We start from the raw sequence: 25,412 nt of genomic DNA on the forward strand, positions 1-25,412 counted from the left end.
TGCAATGACTGTTGACTACGGCAACTATTAATGTCTGTGTAATTCAAGTACTACAGGATCCTCTTAGTTAAACACAAACAAGTTTGGAGTTTACTGTCCTTCATTATCTTTCATGTTACAAAAACCTTTAACCTTATAAATGTGCTAACGTGTGTTATCAGAAGTCAGGGTTCCCATGGTTGGTTGGGATGCACAATAGGCCAAGTGTTGCTGGGGCAGTATGGGCTTCAATTGGCCAGCGTTTTCTTGGCTTGTGATGCAACAACCAGCTTCCAGGTACCTGCAGTGTTCTCTGTGGGATACTCTCTCCTCCATTATGGGGGCTCAACATTTCTGTGAAGGACTAACGAGCGCAGCATGTCAAATGGCATGCAGCTGAGACAGAGGGAATGTCCAAGGAGCGCGTCTTAGAGTCCCTTGTTCCTCCTGTTTGGGCTTAGGCGACCTAGCCATGAGCTAGGACTCAACTGAATACACATCAAGCAACTGTTGATTCCAGCTCTAATGATACAGAACAGTGAATACAATTAATGATTCCAAAGTTGAAAAAAAAGAAGCTTGAGAGAGAACTTGGGACAGCTATGCATCATTTCTACCCTCCACCGCGCACTGTTGGGATGCAGAATGTGGGCGGATGCGAACTCAGGATCTCTCTACTTCAAAGATCATGTTCCAAAGGATACTGGAAGAGAGCTCATTAAATAATTTGTGATTGCCTTTCAAAACACAGATTGAGGGGAGAAGCAAAAGGGATGCATAAACAAACAAGGTAAACGGAGATGCAATTAGTACTTTCATTGTTTGCAGTTCTGTACCCATTAGATACTGCGGAAAAGGTATTAAAAAGCAGGAGACTTACTGTAACACTACTAAGATAATGTGGCTACAACAAGCATTACAATGTTGCTATAAACGTGGACCTGCAAACCGAAATAATTTTCATTGCCCTATAAAATAATATTGCTACATTCACTGAAGGAACAGCAAATGCGTACATCTTCTGTAATGCAGGAATCCTCTTTTGTAGGGCAATGAAGATAATTTTTTTCTTTAGGCAAGGGAAATGCCCTTACAAAAGCATGACTTGTTTTCTCAATGTCTCTTTCCCTCAGTTCTATGGTACTCTGTTTTGTTTTCTAAAGCTGTCACTGTATTTTTTTTTTCTCCCAGGGTACTATAATTAAGCTGTAACCTATCAGTTGCAAGTAGCCAGGGTAGTACTCTTCCTTCTGGGGATGGCGGAGGCACACTGATAAGCAGCAGCACGAAGTTCTAATAAGCTAGAGGCGATATTTCTAATGAGAGATTTTCTGACTCCTCCAGGATGTTTCATAGCTGCTGTCATCTTTTAAGTACAGCGTGCTCCTGAGCAGCACTAGAGGGAGCGACTGGGTGCCGAGGTAAACACTGTGTCACACGGACACAGCAGCAATGTTGAAATCCTGTTTTAAGTGACCAGCAGACTCTGAGAATATTTTATCTGTGCAGTGTGACACAAGCCAATTTCAAACTACGAGGCTTGTTAAGTGTACAAAAAAAAACAAGGCCAGCTTTCAATGCACCCACACCAAGTGGATATTGACACATCGTTTTTCTGCCTGAGCAGTCTGGGCAGTCATTCGAGAAAAGAAAAAGGAAATGGATACAAGCGGTTTTGAAATAACTCAGGCAGACTTGAGTGCCCCTGTGTAGCTCCAGGACCCAAGGGAAAGGATACAGTTAGCTGAACTCCTGTGTGAAAGACCTGAGAACCCCACTATGTTATACTGAACTGCAAAAGGGTCAGTGATGTCTGATTTCCTGAGAGAACAGAGACCATTACAAGTATGTTTCTTATGCTAAAACAAAAAGCTAAAAATGAAACTACATAATATAGAATACACAGTGATCCAACAGATTTTCAAGGTCTCTTTAAATACCTATTTTTATTCTGGAGACAAGGAAATATTAGTTTATTTATTTAAATAAGAAATAAATAAAAAAATTAAAAAACAGTTGCAACTTTCTATTTAGAATCAATCGTGTGCCCTTTTTCAGTCCTACAAAATGCTTCACATCTTCAAATAAACCACCTTTCTCGTTTCTGGAAAAACGATAAAAGAAAAGCCTCTTTTCATACACATCTTTAATTCTCTTAATTTAAAATGTTAATAAATACTGTGAAAAAATGGGCAGAAAAATTGTAGTTGGAGAAAAGGTTTTAAAATGTAACCCATCTGCAAATCTAAGAAAGTTTTGCCTACTACAAAAATAACAGGAATTTGAGAATTGTTCATTTCTGATGGAGCAAAAAAAAACATCCTGCGTGAGTTTCATCTGTGGTCATTAACACCTACTCTCAGCTGAAGCAGACTTACAAAAACTTGCTTAAAGTGGTTGGGAGGTGAGCTATTCTCCTGTTAATAGCTGCATCTGGAAAATACAGTAGATCTGAGTTCTCATGCTATTTTCAAAGAAATCACATCCTTATACAGTGTCCTAAAATGATTCACTGCCAAAAAAAAATACATTTTTGATTAATTACAAGTAGTGTTTATAATGTTTTTTAATTAACTTTTTAAATATATTGTATATAAATATTAATATATCAAATATATACAGTATGAAGATATAAAAAGTGCAAATAACTGATTGCATAACTTTTCAGTAGGTGGCACAGTGGTGCGCCTTGCTGTCTCACAGCACTGGGGCCCTGAATTCAATTCTGGACCTGAGGTGCCATCTGCCTGGAGTTTGTACTGCATGTTCTCCCTGTGTTTGCATGGGTTTCCTCCAGGTGTTCTGGTTTCCTCCCACAGTACGAAGACATAGTAATAGGTTAACTGGCTCTGGTGGTGTGTGTGTGTGTGTGTGTGTGTGTGTGTGTGTGTGTGTGTGTCTGTCTGTCTGTCTGTCTGTCTGTGTGGCTGGCTGGCTGGCTGGCTGGCCCTGCGATGGACTGTCCCGTCCAAGTTGTACGCAGCCTTGTGCCCACTGCTTGCCAGGATAGGATAGGCTCCAGTTCCCCTGTGACCCTAAAATCAAAGAAGCTTTTAGCAAATGGATGGATAACTATTCAGCATATTTAACCCCCGTATGCAGTATTTGGTAGAAAGTACCGCTTTTTATAGTTCTGAGTAGGTTCAGTACATATGTGGACAGTTGGGTGCTGCAATTATGTTAGTTCCTTCCTGGCAAAATTGTTACGGTTCTGACATGTTTGTTGGGATGGATCTCATCAAGCCTTGCCAGACATTTTATATTAGATTCAAATCAGGTCTTAAACTGAGTCACTCACGGACATTCACTGCAGCACATTGCTCAGATCATTGCTCTGCTGACATGTGAATTTTCTGCCCAGCTTTAGATTCTTGGCTGACTCAAGTTTTCCTCTAGGACCTTTCTGTATATTGTACCATCTATTTTTCCTGACAAGCTTCCAAAAAAGGTATTTAATACTTATTAAATTGAGAATCTTATAATTTTCTTTAAAATGTGTATTTCATAGCATCATCATTTTTAGCATTATCAGTTTATAGAAGATTATATAGATTGTGCAGAGATTCAACAGATCTATTGTACAGATTTTAAGTAGGAAGTCCTATTTCAAAGTGTCATGATTCGACAACAAAATGTAGAACCATTTGAGGCTGTTGCATGGAGGTGAGTACTTTTGCAAAGCACTCTTGCAATTAAAAAAAAACACGGATTATTCTTAGCCAGTTATGGATACCTCTGAATAGCAGTTTACCAACACAACTCACGTTTAAAGGTAATTTCCTCATTCTTTTTTCAAAAAATACCATTGTCTCACAAAAATGTAGAAATTAAAAAAAAAATGTTTACTATAATCAGACAGCAGGCTGTACTCTGCTACATAGCAGACACGTTGTTGCAAGAATTGTTAGAACAAAAACAAACTGCACTGATGTGGCACAGTCAGCAAAATCCACAGTGATAAAAAATGTTAAATCCAGTCTTTTTACTTAATTTTGTATGGAGAAATACATACACAACCAGCAAGAAACAAATACAATTACACATCTGGAAGTTGAGAAATTTCATTTTGATGATGTAATGTAACCTCTATCAAAGTCTTCATTTATAGCAATAGCAAATGAAAAAGCAGTATCCCACAACTTGAAAAGCATAAAAAGAGCTTTCTTAGTTGGCCACAGGAATGAAACAACTGTGAAAATTGGTTGTGTTAAAGAGGTGAAGTAATGTGTTTTGTGGACTATAAACTCCAAATTAATTTGACAAAATCTCACTTTTCAATTATGGACAACTCACAAGTGGCAGGATAGGCTTATGATAAGCTTTTCAAGCTTAAATACAGTGAAAAGCTTAAAATGCTTGTCTAACCCATATCTCTCTCAAAAACAAAAGTACATGGATGGCTGATTTAGAACTCAGGACTTAGCTAGCTTTCAATTCCCTGTGGGAGAGGTAGTTGTGGTTCCACATCTTTCTGCCGAAACGGGACAGAGTATCTCAATTCTTTGATAGCATTTCAAAAACTTATATCAAAAATGAAGCAAGCTGCCTTTTCCAAAATAGTTCATTCAGCTGGCTGTTATTGAAAATGTGATTACCAACGGATTTGGAAACTTGAGCAGTTTAATGGGAAACGTTCAGTGGATTTAGTTTTATATCTATAAAAGAAAATAAAATCCATTCGTGTTTTTTTGTTGAAATGCACAAAGAATGGAGCATTAAAAGGCAGTTAGAGCAATCACCTAAGAGACTGCTCTGCCGCAGAGCTGCGGGTGTCATGCTTTCTTGAGGGAGCCACAATCAGACTTCACAATTAACCATCAGAATCTCTTATAACTGTCTCTGACAGGAGACACAGTAGGGGATACTGAGAAACAAAGTTGCGTTTTCGAAAAAAATATATTTTTCCCGCAATTTTGAGGATTATCACTCCTTAAAGATTCCCTTTACATCTCCCTGTGAGAAAACCTGTCAGCTAGGCACACTGTTTTCATCTGGAGAGACATTAAAAATAAAAAAAATCAAAATATATAAAAATATACACAAGAAGGATAACTTACAAGTTTGCCATCTTCCTCAGCAAGGTGCTGTGACATGAATTTTAATCATTATTAAAAGGTGACACTACCAATACTGAGGCTTCTGACTGAACAGGGCAGTTTATATAAATGGCAAAAAAGTTTACCTTTCTGGAGTAAAGATGACACACATGAACAAACACTGGAAACTGAGGATACTTCAACACCCACACTCCTGTGCTCTGAGAAGTTTAGGGAAGGAACTAGGTATTAGAACTGCCACTCAGCAGTCAATACTTTTGGTATGTGGCTCATGAATTGGTATGACAGAACTTCTTTCCTACCTCATATTTGAGAAGTTTAAAAGGAATTCACCGGCGATCTCAAAAGAACACTTGTCTTGGGTGAGAAGGGACAGATGTTCCAACCTCAGTCTGCAGCTCAGGTATTCCTTGACACATTCACCCAACTTAAAAAAATGTAAACAGCAAAAAAGAACCCCCCTGGCATAATACCAATATAAAAATGTTTTGTCTGCAGGAAAATGTTCTGACCCTTCCACACTTCCAAGATGTCAACTGTCTGTCTTAATGTATTTTGTATCTGCTAGAGAAATGTCTAGCTCTAAACTTTGAAGCAATGGAGTCAACTATACTTGGCGTTTCTTTTACAGCTGTGAGCGATGTGAAATAGACAGCAGCCATGACAACCCAAGTCTACATAATGCTGAGACTATTAAAGTGAGTTTAAAAGCTTGTCAAGATGTTGAAAGGAACAATTACAGGCATGCTACTTAAACAGGGGCAACACTCAGTATGATTCTTCGTCTTTTATACAGCTCTACTACAACTCATTAATTGTCTACAGCTCTAAAACAAATATCGCACACAGTTTAAATAAAATGAAAATCTCTTCAGTCTGGATCATAGACGTTTTAAAATAGACTTGATACAAGTACTAAATATCCTGAAAGGCACTGGCACTGAACCCAATGATTCTTTTCATACTTATTGCTGAGACGAAGACCCATGGGCACAAATGAGCATTCTGAGGAAGTATATTTAAACTCAGGGGATCTTTGTTACACAGAAAAAACTGGTATGTGAAAAAAATTCAAGCCATCAGTTACTAACACTGATTTCCTGAGATCCTTCAAGAAACAGATAAGACACTTGGATCAATAAGCTACTACCAACAAAATACAAAGACTTAATCAAATGGCTCCTTCTAATTTTCATTTAATTTCATAATTCTCTAGAGCATAGGTAGATACATTAGTCATATGTATTAATCATCACGTACAAATAATATAGTCACAAGAATCCTTATCTCAGGTTTGGAAGAATATATCCCATATATTCCTAGATAAAAAAAACTGAGTTTGCCAAAACACCCATGTAAGTCTGCTTTCTGGCCTAAGCACAGCAGGAAATCAGCTTACTTACAATTATTGATCCTTTAACCACTTAAAGTGGCCTTGTTGTTAATAAGATCAAGATCTAAATATGATGTGAATTGACCTCCAACAACACTTTGAGAACCACTTTCATAATACAATCTTTTATAATACAATCAAACAAAAAAAAGAATAGGTTAACTGCTCTTGTTAAAATGTATTTGTAATTCCCACTTGTGGGAACCAATAGAAATAAGTGCTCTCTACATCTGTCTAACACACTTAGGAGTTTCTGCTAAAGAACACTGTCCACAATTTGCCAGACTGACAGTAAGAAATAAAAGGGAGAAAAGATTGAAGCAATAGCCTGCATTTTCTGCATCTGTGTATTGTTTAGCTTCTTTTTTTCTTTCCTCCCAGGTATAGAATCAAAATCTGTAATCAACTTACAGCAGGACAGTACAGACAACAACATACTGTACTGTACTCCAGAAAAGCACCGCTAAACCATATGTTACTTTTCAAAGTAAAGTCCAAGAACAGGACAAAGGCATTAGAGGTAAGACTTATGTAGCTCTCAAGAACATAGTGTGCTCTCAGAAACAGTACTTGGCAAGTTGCAAAGATGGCTCTTGTGACACTTTATAAATCTAGGTGTGCAAAAACAGACATGGTAGTAAATGTTTAATTGAAATGGGAAATGCTCTTTAGAACCTACAGTACTAACTACTCAGGAAGATAACACCCCTGAAAAGACATCTCAAGGCAGATAGCAAAGTAGGATACAGTATACTGTATGTGAAGCAAATTCTTGGTTCATGTAACAGTATGGCTCAGTTCTTAATTTTACTTCTTTTCTTTAAGCTTAGAGTTGTGAGAAACTCAAGAATTGTAGTGCCCTTGTAACCCCTTTCCACTCCTTTTTACCTGATTACCCCCCCAAAAAGGCAACATATGCATAGTAAGAAAAGTGCATTTGTGATTTTGCACAGAAGTTCACAAGTTTTAACCACATTGCAAAAATCCCACGAGTTTTACAGAAATATCACAACACGAGCTGTTTAGAGTCCATCCTTGCTCTTACAGTCAACACAGACCCTGCTAATCACATGTTACATTCAGAAAAGATCTTTGGCTCAGAGTGACAAGCTGAGGGACTGCTTCATGTAGAACAAACTATGACTGCTTATACAATCAGATGTAAATGTTAAACTGATAAGCGTGATTCTTGTCCTCTAACAATTACTTAATTGCCTATTTACTTGATTTTCATAGGCATGTCAAAAAATAGCAAAGAAAAAAAAGAACAATAACAATAGGGTTACAGCAACTTTGTTGCTATGATATAATGTAGGATGTTTATAAATCTAAATAAAGGGCTTCTATATTATTGTCTTTCTGGAAAGGACTTCTCTTATATGTATATAAAATGTTTATGAGCATTCACTGAAATGCTCAAGGACGCCAAACTTACAATGACTGATTTTCAGATACATTAACCATAACTAGAGTATAGTTTTCTATTTTAACTCTGAAGAATCTATACTACACTCGTGGAAAAACAAAAGTACTATACCATCTGCAGAACAACAGCAATCATTGAGGTTTTCAGCCACAAATGGTTGAAATATTGCTTAAAATTACTGAATGTTAACAACTGAGAACCTCAATTCTTGAACTGCCAGAAAAAGAAAAGCTTTAGCTGCAGTTATCCTGTAGCAGCCTGAACAATGGCCTTCTCAGCAAGATCCTCCTGTGATTCTATCTGACAGCCAGTCACAGCAAGAACATTACACTCTCACACGTTCCACTGCCTTCAGGACGTTTTGGAAGCAGAACAAATGCATAAGCTGTGTGCTCTGCGGTCAGTTAAAAAAGGTTTCGAATGTGATCTGAGGGTATTTAGAGAAGTGCATTCAAGAAACCAACCTAGCATTTCGCAGCAGTCAAGTCACTTTTTAATCCCGAGTTCTTTTGCAGCTGCACTCAACAAAGAAAAAAATATTTGAGACATGCTGCTGGTGTTCCTCACAAAAGTTTCAAACAAGGCAAAAAAAAGGATAACTGCTGTTAAGGGCGCAAACCCTACTGGTACTGGAATTTAGCCATTTCAGTGGATTTAACACATCACAGCCTTAATATTTTTGCACAGAAAGACAATTACAGCTACCTCACTAAAGTTTAAAATTCAACTTACAAAGAAAGACAAATTCTCTATTTGAATACTGTGTAAAGGAAGCTATATTCAATAGGACTGCATACACTGTTATTCAAGCTTCTGTTCTTACACTACTGCAGTGCTAAATGAGCTTCATTACTTCTGACTAAAGCCAAGGCAATTAATAAATCACTGAAGTGTATGTTGGAATGAAATAAGACTCTGTACTGTGAGTTACAATATTGCTTTTCTGGATGTATCTTACATACTAGTTGAAAAACAGAATAACAAAACAAAATGTGCATCTGAAGGTGAAGTGCCATGAGAAGTAAGTTAAGAATCTCATTGGAGGTTGTTTCACATATTGCTTGGATGCCGCCAGGGTTCAGGGTTTCATTTCAATTCAAGCTTTCACTTAACTTTGTGGATCTAATTATGGGCTCAACTGGACACATTCAAGAGTTTTGCAAGATCTCTAAAAATTTGTAAGACAGGCTTGTAAGACAGATTCATAGTGCTGTACTGTAGCTATAACATTGTTTATATATAGCCAATTCCAATGTAAAGATGAGGTGTTTACAGTTAATCAAATAATTAGATCAATCAAGTGAACGAGGGCTTTGATGGAACAAAATCCAGAAGACCCTGCAGCCAGGAAGATCCAGAACATGAATCTAATCTCTGCTGTTTTTTAAATGACTTGAAATCAGATGAAATTAAGATTTATTAAGCCAATAATGAGTAATCATTAATAAGTCATTAATAGCTCAGGTAGAGCAAAAATGATAAGACTTTTATTGCTCTCCAAGCCTAGGAGTGGGGACCACTGATCGAAATAGTACTTTTTTCTTTAGCTGAGAAAAAAGGCTATGGTAGCAAATTCCATGATGGCTTACTACTGCTTAAGAGTACTAAAGACTGACTTAAAAGATTCTCTGTGGAATGATTCATTACCACACAGTACAAATGATATTCATAAGATACTTTTCCTAATCTACACCTACAGCTACTGGGTTGGGGAAGATGGGAATTAATGTTTTTGATTCTAGTCCCCGAGATAAGCAAAATTAAATGTCTAACCCTATGGATCAGGGAGAAATGAGCCCAAATCATAAATATTTAGAGCCTGGCCATTAAAATCTGCATTGCTTTCTGAAACTAACTGGTAAAATGAAAAGTCGGGTAGAAAACCTGAGAAGATGTAATAAACTTAGCTGAGTAAAATAATTCCCCTTATACTGAATACTCATCTGTCAGGAAAAAGCAGAGCTTGTGGACAGGCTATTACTCTTTTCCCACAGAACATGTATGGGCTGTGTCACAGTGGAAGATAGCAGCCCAACTAGTCAAACTCAGGACTTTGCATGGATGTCACTATAAGAAAAGGGGTCTGGTACCCAGAGCAACACATATGGTATCTGATTAATATTCCAAATTAGGGGCATTAGTATAAATATTAATATTAGATTTAGAAGAGGGATTCTAATCATCATGAAACATATTTCTTTTTTACTCAAGGGCATTTCTCGAAAAGAGTAGGGGTGTAACCCTGGTGTCCTGGCCAAATTTCCCATTGGCCCTTACCAATCATGGCCTCCTAATAATCCCCATCTATGAACTGGCTACATTAATCTGCTCTCCTCCCCACTGATAGCTGATGTGTGGTTAGCGTTCTGGCGCACTATGGCTGCCGTCAGATCATCCAGGTGGATGCTGCACATTGGTGGTGGTGGAGGGGAGTCCCCATTATCTGTAAAGCGCTTTGACTGGAGTGTCCAGAAAAGCACTATATAAGTGTAAGCAATTATTAATTAATTCATAATAATAATAATTATTATTATTACTCTTAAAAAACAATGTCAATGACAGTAAAACATCCCTAGCACACTTTTCAAAATAAAAAAACTTGTTAAATCTTCCTGCGTGTTAGTCCTAGCACTATACTTTTAGATATTTGCATCAGGTAACTCACTGCATTACACTTTTACTGTATCCTGTAGTTTATTTATTTTGGCATCTAGTAGCAATGGATAATGTACTGTAAATGTACAAATACCTGAGTTACAATGGTCACTTATATATATTAAAACAGTAAATTTACATTTTAAGTCATGTCACCTTGGATCAATAATAATATTCATAATATATATTTTATTTAGTTCAGCTTTTCAACTGCGATGGACTAGCGTCACACCCAGGCAGGTGTATCCTGCCTTGTGCCCTTTGCATTCTGGGATATAGTAGGTTCAGGTTCAAACCTGAAGCATTTAGAAAAAGGAAAGATGGATGGATTTTTCGGTAAAGGCATCATCCGATGAATTGATGACAATAACTAGCGGGATGTACAGACACTGTGTGTGGGACACTCAAGTAAACATTCAATACTGAATTATCAACAGTAAGGGAAATTAAAAACATTTTAGAGCATAATTTTCCTCAGTTTCCATAGTTACTTTCAACACTAAAACAATCCACATTCTAATTTAATATACATTATGGAATTCAGCTGCCAACAATTTTGATGTTATCAATTAAAAATAATATGAATTTAAGAAATACTGTACATCACATTGTTTCTTTGTTTTGTGCCAGGAAAGTTTTATATTTATGATTTTAATGTGACTTAATTTTATCATCTATATTCAGAAGTTTGCTTCTGAACCAAAATACAATTATAAAGATTAGAATTAGAAAGAAACTGAGAAATGAAGGCAAACAAATATGTAGAAGCAGTTTCTTCTCTTCCTCTTTATTTGTGATAATGAGCTGACAGATCAGTGGCTTTCAAAAGAATGCATATCTGCATTACTTTAAAACGTTCTGTAATGGAAAAATAATACATATGCATTCTGTTCAATCAGAAATCCTACACACTACATCTCCTCATTTCAAAATAATTCCTTTATTTGTTCTTTTTATAATTATTTATAATTAATAGTTTAACCATAGCAACAAAGGTAATACATTCTCTTGAGATTCTGTCGCATATTGTAGGTTAACAATAACAACATTATCATACAGAAATAGTTTGATAATTGTAAGCCTAAAAAGCTCTCCTTTGGACATAAACGGCTTTTGCTTAATAACGAACAAGTAGAAGTAAAACAAATGTTTCAAGTGTGTGGGGAAATGAGGGACAGAAAAGGAAGATGAGCCCAAGGAGTGAGCAAGGAAAATAAAAAAAGATCATGAGAGTGGGTGGGAGAGAGGGTTAAAGAGATGGAAATCTGGGTGACAGATTCCAGAGAAAGAGTGGAAGTTGGCAGATTCCAGAAGGCGGGCTTCAACACTTCCCCTGAAATTCTACTTGCTTGTTTGCAGCTTGCATTCTAATGCAGTTCCCCTTTCTAGCCCCTTGCTTAATTAGAAGATATTTACTGCTAGTTCCATTTTTACTTGAAAAAGGTCCTTTGAATGTAATTGCTTAAAGATGTAATTACTAAATGCCTGCCCTCCTTAATGAATGCCATAAAATTAAAAAATATACTCACACTGGAAAACATAAACAAGTTGAGCCAACTGACAACAGCTCAGAAGCCAAACATTTTCTTTCTCAGTAATGCAAGCAGGCTTTAAAGTTTTAATCATCCTTTGGATTAACTCAGTATCAAAGCTATCCTCTTTAGACTTAATCTGTTTTTCCTATTAAAAGTAGTAGGTCTGTTTGGCCCAGTTTACATTTGTTTACATACAGTATCTTAAGTTTCAGGACCCAAAATAACTACGGCTACTTAGTACCGTAACTTGTATAGTTTCTTTATATTTTTCTTCCCTTTTGATATTTTGATTGAACTTTATTTTTGCTTTCTTGAGAACATTTACCAGGTAAAATAGAATAAAAAAGTGTATATATCTATATCTATCTCAAAACAGTGATACCAATCAGATTGATCAGTTTGAAGAGGTGATTATAATTTCTTTAACCTATCTGATCCTCAGAAATAAAAATGTATATGTTTGTTACTACTTATTAATATGTTTCACACTACTTTTTGGGGAATGTTTTCCTAGGTTACAATATCGAAGAGTATGGAAATATTAATGTGCATCTTGAGGAATACAATCTAGCTTTTTGTGACTGAGAGGCATCAGAGGAATACCATCTCTGTGCTGACTCACTCTGTGTCAAGAGAGTCCTGCACTGGACCAGACAAGATGTGACACTGTTCAAGTCTATTGATACATCTTTGCAGTGACTTGATTGACTCTGTCATTCTTAAGATACATTTCTGTCTTTCAAAATGTTCACTTCAGTTTGCACAAGTCATGATGGATGCTGTAACACACACATGGAAATGCAAAGTATAAATGTTTATACTCTTCTTTTCCTTAAGGTAGTCACTTGAACTTTAAGACTAGCATCTTCCTCTTCCCTTGCTTAGTCTCATATTTATGTCATTCAGAACAAATCCAAAAGCCACATGATAACAGCAATATCTAAAGATTAATTCAGCACTTTAATATTTAACATAGTATTTTACACTGTAAATTTAACTAATATAACCCCTAGATAACAATTGTATGTGAGCCGGGAATAAGAAAATCTAAATCTGTGGTATGCACAAATTAAATTTGCTGTTAGATAATAAGAGCAACATTAACCACTATGAATATGTTTCTATGCCATTAAGAGAGGTTTGTTTCTTTACCGACGTCTAGAGTTAGTTGAAACAGTAATGTTTAAGCTGAAGCCTTTTGATTGCTCAAAAGAGAGAGTGTGATATGCTGTTTGTGTGTTGACTGCGTAAGATGCAAATATAAGCCTACAAATGAAAAGTAAATTAGCATTAACAACTCACAGTGATACAAAATGAAATACATTCTAAAAATACTATATTGTTTTATTAATATAAATATGCAAACAAATAAACAGCTAATCTGACAACCAAGCTTGATTGAAATATTACAGAGGATTGAAAAGTCTAATAAGCAAAAACTTGAATATATACAATATACAGTATAGGAACTTACATGAGTCACTGTTGGATAAACTTTCCAACTAGGAAGTTGCTCCAATGAGAATAAAAGTACAATTAAGCTACAATACTCAGGACATTAGACATTACCAGATATTTCTGTGAGCAGAAAATCCAAACCACAAATGAGAAGTTGTGTTATCATCCTGATCAGATGAATTTTTCAGATATTTTTCAGTTGCTTGCTTGAAATTATCCCTTATGGCTAGGAGATAATAGCATACTTATTGTACATAGCACCTTTATTTCCATATCCCATGTGAGATTAAATACACTGAAAATCATTAACAGAATCAATATAAAAATCAAATAAAAGGCTCCTAGCCTTTTAAACTGTATCACAAAGGTGAATGCATAACAAAGAAAGATTAATTAAACTTAGAGTAGCAAGTCATAAAGGTTTAAAAGACCTGATTAGTTGTTTTGAACATGGCTTTTAGTGTATAGTAAATATCAAAATTATTCTCTGTAACGATTGTTGAGTTTAAAACCTCTGTTTATCATAACCGTCCTCCAAATTGGAATCTCCTTTCAAGTAATAAAATCAGTATAATTTGTTCACCTGACAAACAAGGTCAGATTTTCAATGCTGTGAAGGTCATCGAAGCTACATGCGTCAGTCATCACCTGTCTTTAGAGGAAATAAACAGAATGGATGCAGTTATTTTATACAACACACCTCTGTGATGGACATCACCTTTCTTTGCCGAAATCCCAAGAAATTAATAACTTGACCCCTTGTCATGTTGACAGGGTCCTCATGCGCACCAATGTTTGAAAAATAAAATAAGGTGATGGTGATGTGATAGAGTACTCTGTGTTTAAGGAGACAGAAAAGAGAAGAGATGGCTATCATGTCTGAAGGGTAATACTGAACTAAGGACACAAATTTTAACTTAAAGAAAGATAAGCTAAAATAATAAGCTAAAGTTCCTTTAATTATAGATAAAACCCTCATTTCTTACATAAAGAAAGACTGACCAAAGTAACACATTTATCCAAATTACTGTTTCATTTCAATCTAGTGTTTCATCTGTGAAGTACACAGTCATGAATACCAAAGCCTCTGAGTGACAATGACAGTGTTAAAGACGAGCTATTGATGTGAAATTATTATTTTCCTTGAGAGGTTTCCTGCAGCTGTGCTCGAAAAGTTATTCATTTCCAGAAAGCTAACAATTTTGATTTTCTACTTACTGTAGGTTTACATTGGAATGTTTTGCGCTTAATTGTTCTGAACACATTCAATTAAGGGATATTCCCCAGCTAAACAGCAGAGTAGATAAATAATTAAGCAGATTAATCTAGTAAAAAAATAGCTCAACATCTGTAAAGTAATGAGACGTTAATTCTAGATTTTGTTCTGCTCACTCAACGTTCCCCTTTTGTTGGGCTACTGAAGCTAAAGAGAATGACAAACATGTTGCAGCACCATGTTTTAAAGTGTTATGTTTTTGCAGTTGGGTCCCCTGAAGGCTTTCTGGAAATAAAGAGCAAAAAGAACATGGCACTGAGACTTAAATTCTAGGCTGCATCACAGTAAGAAAGCAATCATTTTGTCATTGAGGTAAATCAGTCTGACTTCCCTGAGTAGCTCATGTACTGTATTTTGTCAATTTAAAGTAGCAAAACCTGGAATAATCAAATTAGCATTCTTCTAATGCCCTCATTTTTAAAGTATGGATTAAATTTAGGCCCTTATTCCAGCATAGAAGAGATGTAAACTACATGAACAAGGCAGTCATTGCTGGCTTATTTTTCACATCCAGAAGCCCCAAAAGCACAAACAACAATCTAAATCACTGAATGGAGGACTGGCACTGCTCTCACTTGTAACACTTGTAACACTAAGGGTTCACAGACACCACGCAGGCCACAAGGGGTCACTACTGTGCAGCAGGCTGAGGAAGGCCTGGCTGATATCAAAATCCACCCTCTACCGATGGCTGTCCTACCATCAACCCATCCATCCATTTAATTCATTAGTCATGGGGGAGCCGGAACATATCTTGGCAAGCAATGGGTGCAAAGCCGGATACACTCTGGACATGACACTAGTCCACTGCAGTTCACTCACACTAAGCATTCTAAGTCAATTAACCTACCACTATATTTTTGGAATGTGGGAGGAAAAACGGAGCACCTGGAGAAAACCAATGCAAACATAGAAAATCCATGGAAATAGTGCACCAAGTCCAGAATTGAACCCAGGAAACCAGTGCTGTGAGTCAGCAATGCTAACCACTACTGCCACCCTACTGATGGCTAAGGGTCAACTATTAATATAATAAGCACATTTTTTTTTCAATTGTCTATGATGTTTTATCAGTACAAAGAAGCGAATACTGTAATTGTATTTATATATTTATTAATGATTAATTGCTGAGCACTGAAATATCACATGAAAACTACCATATAAATCAAATTAAAAAGTGTAGAAAACTTTACCATCAGAGCAACTCTAGAAGCCCCATTTTTTAGTTTTCATTAGCTCTCTTAACATCCAGCATTGGTTACTCTCCTTTGATTTTCTGTCTATCACAGTAGTCACAGCAGGGGTGGGTAACACACAGTATTTCACAAAGACTACAAAAAGCAAAGAAAAAAAAACAAAGAAAGTAGGCTGGATTTGTTAATATACTAGTAAACTGACTCCAAACACAACATGGACAACTTTCTGTAAAATGCTAATACTTATTCTAAAGAAACTTTCCTCCTTCCTACAGTACGTAGGTGAAGCAACAAAAAAAACAGAAAATCAAATTAGTGTAGGATGTTCAGTACTGACAAGGCAACATTAGCATTAATAGCACTGATAATAGTGGTAAAGTCCAATGCTGTAGTTCTCAGGATAATGTCACTACAATGCAAGAAAATAATTTAATGTTCTAAAATGACTAGAATGCTGTGACATGTTATATTGTTAGGCTTCTGGGAACAGAGTAGGGTCTCTTATAAAAGTATTCTCACAATATTAAGCAGTGCCTGCTTGTGTGCATACACCATACACATGTTCATTTTGTTTGAAACCCAATACTACATCTTTGAAAAGACCTAGGAGAGCAGTGCAGCAACAGAAAGGAGATTTCAATATCATAGTGCCACATTCTTCTATCAACAAATTTAGTTTGTTTAGCTCCAAGGGCACAGGAGCAGGGCATCCAAGGGATAAATATCTCTCAGTACATCTTGGGAAATATCCAGGTTTCATTACCACATGATTATTGAGAAAGAAAACTAAAGACTCATGCAATATAAGATTACTAATGGAGTGCATTTCATAAGACCCCAAACTGTAATTCATCCCTGGGCAGGATCTGTACTGTCAGAAATGCAAAATTCATAATGAATCTTTAGCTCATGTGTTTTTCACCCTGCTCCAACATTAATCAAATCTGGTTGCAAATACATGATTTAATTTCCAACAACCCAAAAAATGTAAAATAAAATTTGCACATGCTGTCTATTAGGTTCTGTAGCATTAAAACCAATGGGACTCTGTAATCACTCTGGTTTCATGTGAAACAGAGCTTTTAACTTTTTAATGCAAACAAACTAAAGACTTCCTACTGTAGCTTTCAGAGGGAGAGACCATACTCTAAGTCAAGAGGGAAAACAAACTGTAGGGCATAAATCCTTGAAGTAATAAGGGGAAATGTGGGCAAAGGGCAGTAGAAAATTCTGTTCTACCTTGCTGGACAGGAGGACAACAGTGGAAGGTTCAGGCAATTTTCGTAGTTCAACTTCTCCCAGCCTCCATCCAGTGGAGAGTCAACAGCTATACTGTAGTATTACATATAAAGTTTTACATAGTATGATATAGTATTACAGCTAAAGAAACACCTTTCCTCAAATACTGGTTCACCTAACTTGGAGCTGCAGGTCGTCATTTTTCATTTACACATTTATAGTTTAAAATTCATAGATTGCATCGTTATTATTAACCTTATTATTAGTCTGAGTATTAGTTTACACGAAGGATTGAGAGTGTTCCTTCAGTTATTCAGTCACAGTATTGATAAAGGTTCTCTAGGACTGTTCACAAAACAGCTAGATGAAATCCTCACATCAATGAGCTACTAACAACTAACTGAGAAAGATGTGCTCAATATCCCATTCTCATTTTTAAACACTTTCTTGTATTCTTTTGAGACAGGTTCTTAGAAGCAACTCTGATGATATAGTCATTACCTTTACAAGCTTGGGAGCTGTATTTTTTTTTGTTTTACCTTTGATGAATTAAAAATCAATTAATTTAAGATCTAATTTCCAGGATACTGTGTATAGCAGAAAGTACGTTAAAATGAATAATGTTCGTAGAGCAGAGTGAAACAGTTAACATTTTATGAGAGATGTTTTTTAGTTTATGAAAGACCAATTAATGACAATGTAATCCACAAGTAAACAAACAGAATTTACAGGAAATTAATATTCAACGGCCTGAAAAGTTATTTTAAAATTTGAGCTTTAGGCAGGAAGCACCATCTTCCTCTGAGTAAAACTGCTTTCATAGGGTTAAACTAACTTTCACTCAGAACTGCAAATCTCTCTCACTTTCCTTTTGTCTGTTCTCAGTCTTGACATTTCTATTTCAAAGGGAAAATAAAAGAAGGATTCAGGAACACACTTTGTCATTTAGTTAATCTTGGATTAAGTTCATTGCATTCGTTTGTTTTAAAAAGTGTGAATTCTAATTGGCAAGGACAGTTACATAACGGCACTTCAAAGCCTTCCGTCTTGCAACTAAGCAACAGAAAAAAAAGCGTCTCTCTGCCTTCAGCTGTTGCACTCTGGTGACTCATTCCTGTGACCTTATTTGTTCATTAGCAGCTCAAGATACTTTCAGAAATGTCACAAAGCCACAACATAAATTTCGAAAGTGCATCCTTCAGCATTTTAATGACAGTCTCAGTGGGATATACAAGCAGGTTCCTGGACAGAGAGTGCTAATTTCACATGAGTTGTTTGAACTCCCTCCTCCCTTGACAAAAAAAGCATCAAATCTTGTCAGAGCTCCTCATTTTGTGGCACCTGTATGAAACACTTCCATTGTTTAGGGGAGGAAGCTTTGGGTCTAGAAGGGTTGCCTCCATTAAAAACCCAATGTCTGCAGAAGCCATAAAGAATTGAACCATCAAGTGTGGCGATCAGATACATCTGCCATTATTTCCAAAGATTTACAGTATATTGTTTTAATGGGGTGTGTGTGTGCTCATTGCCAAATCAGGTTGAACATGCTGCCTTTGATGAAAGATGCATGCAAATGTGGTCTCTATTTCCTCAAATATTCTCTGAAATGCCTGTCCAACCCTTCTCCTAATTAAAGTTTCGAAACAAATGAGTTATGTAAACAACAATTTCTATGTGTGTGCATGTTGTTCATCAGCAAACAGAACACCGGCGATGGTGAATTCCTCTGCATGTGTGCTACACCATGTAATGACAGTCACCTCTGATGTGATATGGCCAATTAAATGTGACTTGCTCTTTTTTGTTCACTACCGCTTGAATGAACAAACTCCTTCAAGATCAAAAGGGTTTATGAGCCATATCGCAGAACTGCATGGTTGATGTAGTGAAGAAATAAGAAAAAAAAAACATTTTCTTAAATACAGTATTTATATACAAAAATATAATATTATAAAAATAACAATTTTTCAGAAACACTTTTTATTGGTTAATGGCACATACTGTATGTGAAACCCTGAACCCTTTTTTCTGTAACTGTAGACAGTTGTTAGTGTATTCCTTTAAAAAGTGGCTAGAAAAACACTCATTGAGCACAGGTGTCATCACACAACAGTATCTATGGAATAACCTACCGTAGTAGTTGCAACAGGTCTATTAGAATGTGCTGTGTTGGACTGTGTTGTGTCATAATTCAATACCTCACTCGGTGTGGGAAAATAATTTCAAGTCAGGTGAGAGAAAATGATTTATATATCCCAAAAAGTTGGTCAACTAGAATAAAAAAAGACTTTCTTTTTCAATGTTAATTCTATAATGATGTTACTGAATTAAATAACCACCTGTTTTGAACCCAGAAAAGGCACTGACCAATTAGCATGAGTCTTTGTTTACCCAAGGCATGATCATAATGCCACAAGTCTATTCACTAGGCTCAGAAATAGATTCAGTACAGCAATGTTCCACCTTCTGCAGACAGTCTCAATTGAGCTTGTCTTCACTCAGGTCGAATGATTTTCTGAAATTAGCTTTCCCAGTAGTGACAAGGTTCTATCTGCTCAGGACTGCTAAAGGGGAAGGTATGAATTTTTCTGAAATCGTCTTGGCTACACAGTATACAAATGCATGCTTCTTCCCAGTCTTAAAGTCACAGTGACATTTCCAGTGTCATAATTAATTACTTTCAGTCTGCCACAATTGAACAACTCAGTTTCAGTCTTCTGCATTACAACATCAAGGCCAAAGCAAGATGTAATATGATATTTTTTCTAAAGGATCCAAGCAGGCACTGCTATTAAAATCACTGATGATAATAAATAATAAAAAACATGTCTCATTGACATTATACGACATACAGTAACAGCCTGTCCTCGCCATGCCACAAAAGAAAACATCAAGAGTTCCTTTCCTGAGGAAAGCAAAACCTTGTTTACCTCACCAATGTGAAATTATACAACATTATAGCACATAATAAGAGTATAGTTCCTTCCCTTTTTTGTGCATCTGTGAATTTTTTTCTGTCTGAACTATGTGCTTACTAATCTGGCTACTACCTACAATCTATGCTGGACATGATTTTCATTCTATTGCAAGCTACAATCAATGTGGCAACACGGCTTCAAGATGTTATCATCACATGCATAATACCTTATAGTGGCATGTGCAAATTACTTAATGTGTGCATAAGAGGTCATAACAATTATTTTTGCATCATTTCCAGCTCTTTGGTACAATCCAAACTAAAAAAATAAGCTAAAACAATGGTTGTGATCTCTCACGCACAAGTCTGCACATGTCCCTATACAGTACAGTATATGTGCCTTGTGTAGAAGTTATGAAGGGATTATGAAGCCATTATACATCAACATTCAGATAAAGCATTACTATCAATGCTGCTGTTAACATGTTAATGATTCATATATTTTTTGGATATGTTCACTGCCACTGTTCAATAAACTTTACATTAGTGCCACGCACGAACACCCCTGGCAGTTACAGCTCCAACCCTAGCAAACCCCAAATTCTTAGATTTCCAATGGTTCTCCTGCCTTCTGAGATGAGAGAGATGCTGCGATCTGTGCTCATCAAACGTTTAATAATGCAAAACGTGTAACAACTGTGTGAAGAAAGCCCAGAGAGAGTGAAACAATTCCTCATGCCCCTGTGCTGTTCTGTTTCCTGGGTTTCAGTTTCCTGCCCTGTCAGATATTATAGTCATAATACGGAGGATAAATTGAAACACATTTCTCAGCGCTTCATCTGATTTCATTTTGCGCTGCCAGAATGTGCGATTGGGAAAAATAATGTGTAGTTTAGCATTTACACTAGTGGGGAATCTAATGTGACTTGCCCTTCAAGATCACATTCACCTTTAATGTTATTCCATTCTGAGCCCTCCACATCCAGTCTTCTACCTTTATGATCCTGTACTCATCATAAAATCATGTTTTGTTAAATTACCCATGTTGCTCTCAGGAAAAGGCAATAGTAATTTTATGCTGGGGGGCTGGGGAGCAGTTTCTTCTCTGTATTCCGCAGGATGGAATTTGCTTTATTTAAATGCCTCTAAATTCTTGTGAAAAGTAGCAATCTCTTTTGTCGACACATGCTGCCTAAACCAAAGGCAAACAATTATTTAACTTACTCAAAAAAAGCATTGCTGATCTTTTTCAAACCTCAGCTGCCAGAAAGCTAATGAATCGACTTTCAAGTCAAGCGCCTTGGTTGTGTTCAACATTTTGATCTGATAATGTTTGCCTGAAATCTGAACACTGTTCGAGTAATCAGAAAGCATTATGCATTCCTCCATCCAAGATTAGAAATAAGAGTTTGAGCTGTACAAAACACTGTACACGAAAATAAAACAAAATAACTCTCCACTGCAGTCCAGTGGGTAGAGAGCAAAAAAAACTGAAAGGCGCTGAGGCAGCCTGATCCTTTGAATTTGACTCCCAGGTTTCCCATCCTAGAAAAAGACCTTCTGGGGCTTTGGGTGTCTTGTAAATAATGCAGCATTAATAACAGCAGTAGCAGAGAGCTCAGGCTTTACTCTATAGGACATGTTAGGGAAAAACAAAAAGTAAACTTCCTCATTTATTGAACATAGTATTCAAGACTAATGATCTTGGGAGGATGGTAAGGTTAATTTGAAAATTCTGAAAGCCTTTTATTTTGAAAGGACTTAAATAACATGAGCACCAGGGACAAAAACAGCAGGATTTTGAGGTGGTCAGCATGGCTCAGGACAGAAATGAAGTCATGTCAAAAATTAATAATTCAAAACGGTCTGCAAGTCAGTGGAAACAAATCTGAATTGAACTACAGATTATTATAGTGAATTAAACATACCAATGCAGTTAACGGTAATTCAACTAAAGTAAATTGAAGATTGCAAATGGGAAGCTTTGTATTTATTCGTAAACATATTAAATTAACCACTGAAATGTTTTGCACTACTGAAGGCACACAAAGAACTGCAAATGCCTTTGTACTATTCTTCAATATCCTAATGAGCACAGAAATACACCCAAGAGGTGGCATATCTTGTTTGATAAAGTTGTTGATGAACCACTGTCAATGAAGCCTCTGTGATTGAACTATACTTTCAGGTCTTACCAGTTCAGCACTATTCATGATGACAACAGGATCACCAAAGGGGATCCATATCAATCCAATACATACAGTAGTGTACTGTTTAAAGCAAACCTTGTACCTGTGAGCATTTCACTTCAAGGACCAGATGTTCAAACTGTCTGATCTTAGCTGGAAGGTTTAAAGGAGAACCAATTCTGGCCTCAACATTCTCACAAAATAGGGAATGAATTGCCCAGTAGACAGTCAAGATATATTGCATTCTACTGGGGCCAATAGCCCAGCATCCATTCCTAATTAAACTTTAGTCTTTTTTTTTCCTTTAAGTGAAATAAAAGTAAATCTAGCTGTAAGTGGTCACTGATTCTGTATTCTAAGCAAGGCCAACCAATATCTTGGGAAAATCACAATCAAACAGGTTGTAGAGACTGACCTTAAATAACCAGTTTCAGAAGATCCGGAACATATACAGTATAAGGTTTTCATCATTGTTAGCAAGTTCATTTTTTTTAATGAAGAAACAGTCATGATCAATTGTCTTTGAAATGTGTTCAGGTGTTGACTCTAAATTAAATAACATAGTTGATGAAATTAGGAGCTGAAAAGGACAGTATGCTCTCATTTTATATCTTTAGGTGGCACATAGGAATACAAAACCTGGCCATTCCTATTCTGGTCTATTCTTCTTCACCTTTGTTCCCTAATTATTTTGTTGTTTTGGCACACATAACTCATAGGATCATAGGATGGGGATATAATGTATCTTTTCCCAAGAGGAAAACTTAGTTGATAGGTGCAGTATATAGATAAATAGGCTCATATAGATAAATAGATATACATGGACATAGCATGAGGGAGCTCAAAATCTTTATATATTCATAAGGCTCTCAGGAAGTTATCAACAAATCCAGTATTTTAACATTCAAGCTACTGTATCACTTTTCAATGTTAGAGTTTAAAATGTTGCATTTTGTTTCCCTGAAGCTATCCATCTGGTACTAAAAAGCAATTAAACATACCTACAAGGTGCAAGAAAGTCAGAGGTCCGTGAACAGAGGGCCGAAGCAATGGGGAACAGTGAATGTGGAAGTAAACAAGGCAGTTAAAAGGATACTTCCCAGGCAGCTCTACTCCCACTCTGTAGGCCGTGTAGCTATTGGATGGATGGAAGTTAAAAATGAAGAGAACGTTTCCTCTCTCGAAAGCAATGATCTTGTCTCCCTCGTGCTTTGTGCTCACAAAGGCCTGTAAGGAAGAAAAGCCGTATAAAATACAGCATGAGCACATTTTATCAAACAGAAATATTGATACACACTTTTGCTATAATGCACAATTTCACAACCACGTACCAATACTGGATGATTTCCGAAGTCCTCTTGGAACTAAATGTTTAGCTCTGGAAAAAACTGTTCCAGACCTTGTTTCTGAACAACAAGTTATAAAATGTTTTAATTAAGTGTAAATCTCAGAGCCGTCCTCAAGTGACTCATGTCAGTAAAAGCTGCCACTGTGAAAACATGGAAGCCCTGTGAACCAGAAATCATTGCGATGAATCAGTCAATCATCATGAAGCAGTGTGCACTGCTGTGCGTACTGGGACCAAAGTTGGTCAGGGCTTCCTTGGCTTGCCAGTGTGAGCTCTCAGTATTGTTAGCAAGACCTGCTTCAGGTCTTCATCAAAAAAAAAATCTTAGCTCTGTCATGAGCTCTTTAGGCTGTAGTCAGAAAAGAAGCAGATGATCTGATAGTGCTCATTAGGGAGGACTCTTTTATTTCAGAATTGTCTGTGTCATCCTCATCTCCTCTGTGCCACTTTGAGGGTTGCAGCAATTAAATGAATTGATAAGGAATTGGCAAACAATGCAACTCTTAATCAATTTCAATTGGGGGAAATGAAATGGAACAATTTCTCAATTTAGAAAGATGCATCATGGGTTTGGAAGGCTATTTTCCCTATACAAGCAATGTTGGAAACTTAGTTTGACTTTATAGGGTGTTAGCAAAAGTGAAGCATATTTCCTACGAGAACAAAAAAAATCCTTTCCCATATTCACACCTGGTCCTGAAGGATCACAGTTCACCGGGTTTTATAGATAACTTATAAGCTTTAATGAGAGAAGACCTGGAAACAGTGGCAATATAGAGCAATTAAGTGAACAACTCATTGGGATAAAGACATTAAGAGTCCAGAGCAGAATGAAAACCAGAAGACGTGGCAACTGTCCAGGACCAGTGGTGAATATCAATGTCCTATCCTGGCAGTGTATCAAGAAAGCAGTCTTGTTTTTCCACCCTATTCTATGCTCTATTCTGTGCAGATCCCATCTGCAGAGGACTTTCAAAGCGGTGCCAGAATTCTAACATTCACAGGGGTAATGCAAAAACGACACGGTTTCCAGCTGTCAGGTCTGATGGCCATAATTATAAGGAGTCACCATTTCCTTTAAAGTGAATGTCTGATAAGGTGTCATTAGAAGAGATTAGCACTGTCACTCAACCTTATTTTTAGCACTTAGTCATCCCTCCCACCAATTTCAAAGTGTAAGATCTGCTAGTGCAGGAGATAAGCAGCCTGTGTTCGGGTTGAAAAGGGCCAACACTCTCATTATAAAAATATATGGGCATTAAAGTTTGATTCAATTAATTTCAAGTGCTTTGGAGCCCTTTTCAGGGAAAGCAGTCTAAAAGTCTGTATTTCCAAGCATGTCAGACACTTCTGAATAATATATGAAGGAGTGGAAAGCAGAGTTTGAAGAGCCAATCCACTTTTGTGTATTTGCATATGCATGACTGCCCCATCACTTATTTTTTTTTCCAGAGGAGTGGAAGGCTCTTCTGGTAGCACTGACTCCCTAGCAAGGATTTTAAGTCTAGCACAGATTACCTCTTTGAAGCCTGCTGCTACGAATCTTCAAAGTCCCAGATACAAATTGCACTTTTAAGTAAAGCTCCATAATGCTTTTTTTATTTCTCTTTGAAATACAGCACCATTAAACAACTCAGTATCAGCTAGTGCTGGCATCCAAAGAGAAACAACCTCTCCTGGTATTTAAGGGCACCAGCGGTGGGTTAAAATAACAGCTCACTAATCTACCCCCAGGATTCATTAT

At 36.7% G+C, this 25,412-nt stretch overlaps 1 protein-coding gene across 1 annotated transcript in view; it reads right to left on the minus strand.

The window, feature by feature from the left end:
• Positions 1-25,412, minus strand: part of LOC148658417 (1,4-alpha-glucan-branching enzyme-like) — a 377,056-nt gene that overhangs the window by 45,323 nt on the left and 306,321 nt on the right. The window contains exon 14 of the mRNA XM_088639572.1: positions 23,417-23,547. Within this exon, the coding sequence (XP_088495698.1) occupies positions 23,417-23,547 (131 nt within the window). The remainder of the gene's footprint in view (positions 1-23,416; positions 23,548-25,412) is intronic.

Source organism: Lepisosteus platostomus, chromosome 7, assembly GCF_059453375.1.
Source record: "Lepisosteus platostomus isolate fLepPlt1 chromosome 7, fLepPlt1.hap1, whole genome shotgun sequence".
Taxonomy (NCBI): Eukaryota; Metazoa; Chordata; class Actinopteri; order Semionotiformes; family Lepisosteidae; genus Lepisosteus; species Lepisosteus platostomus.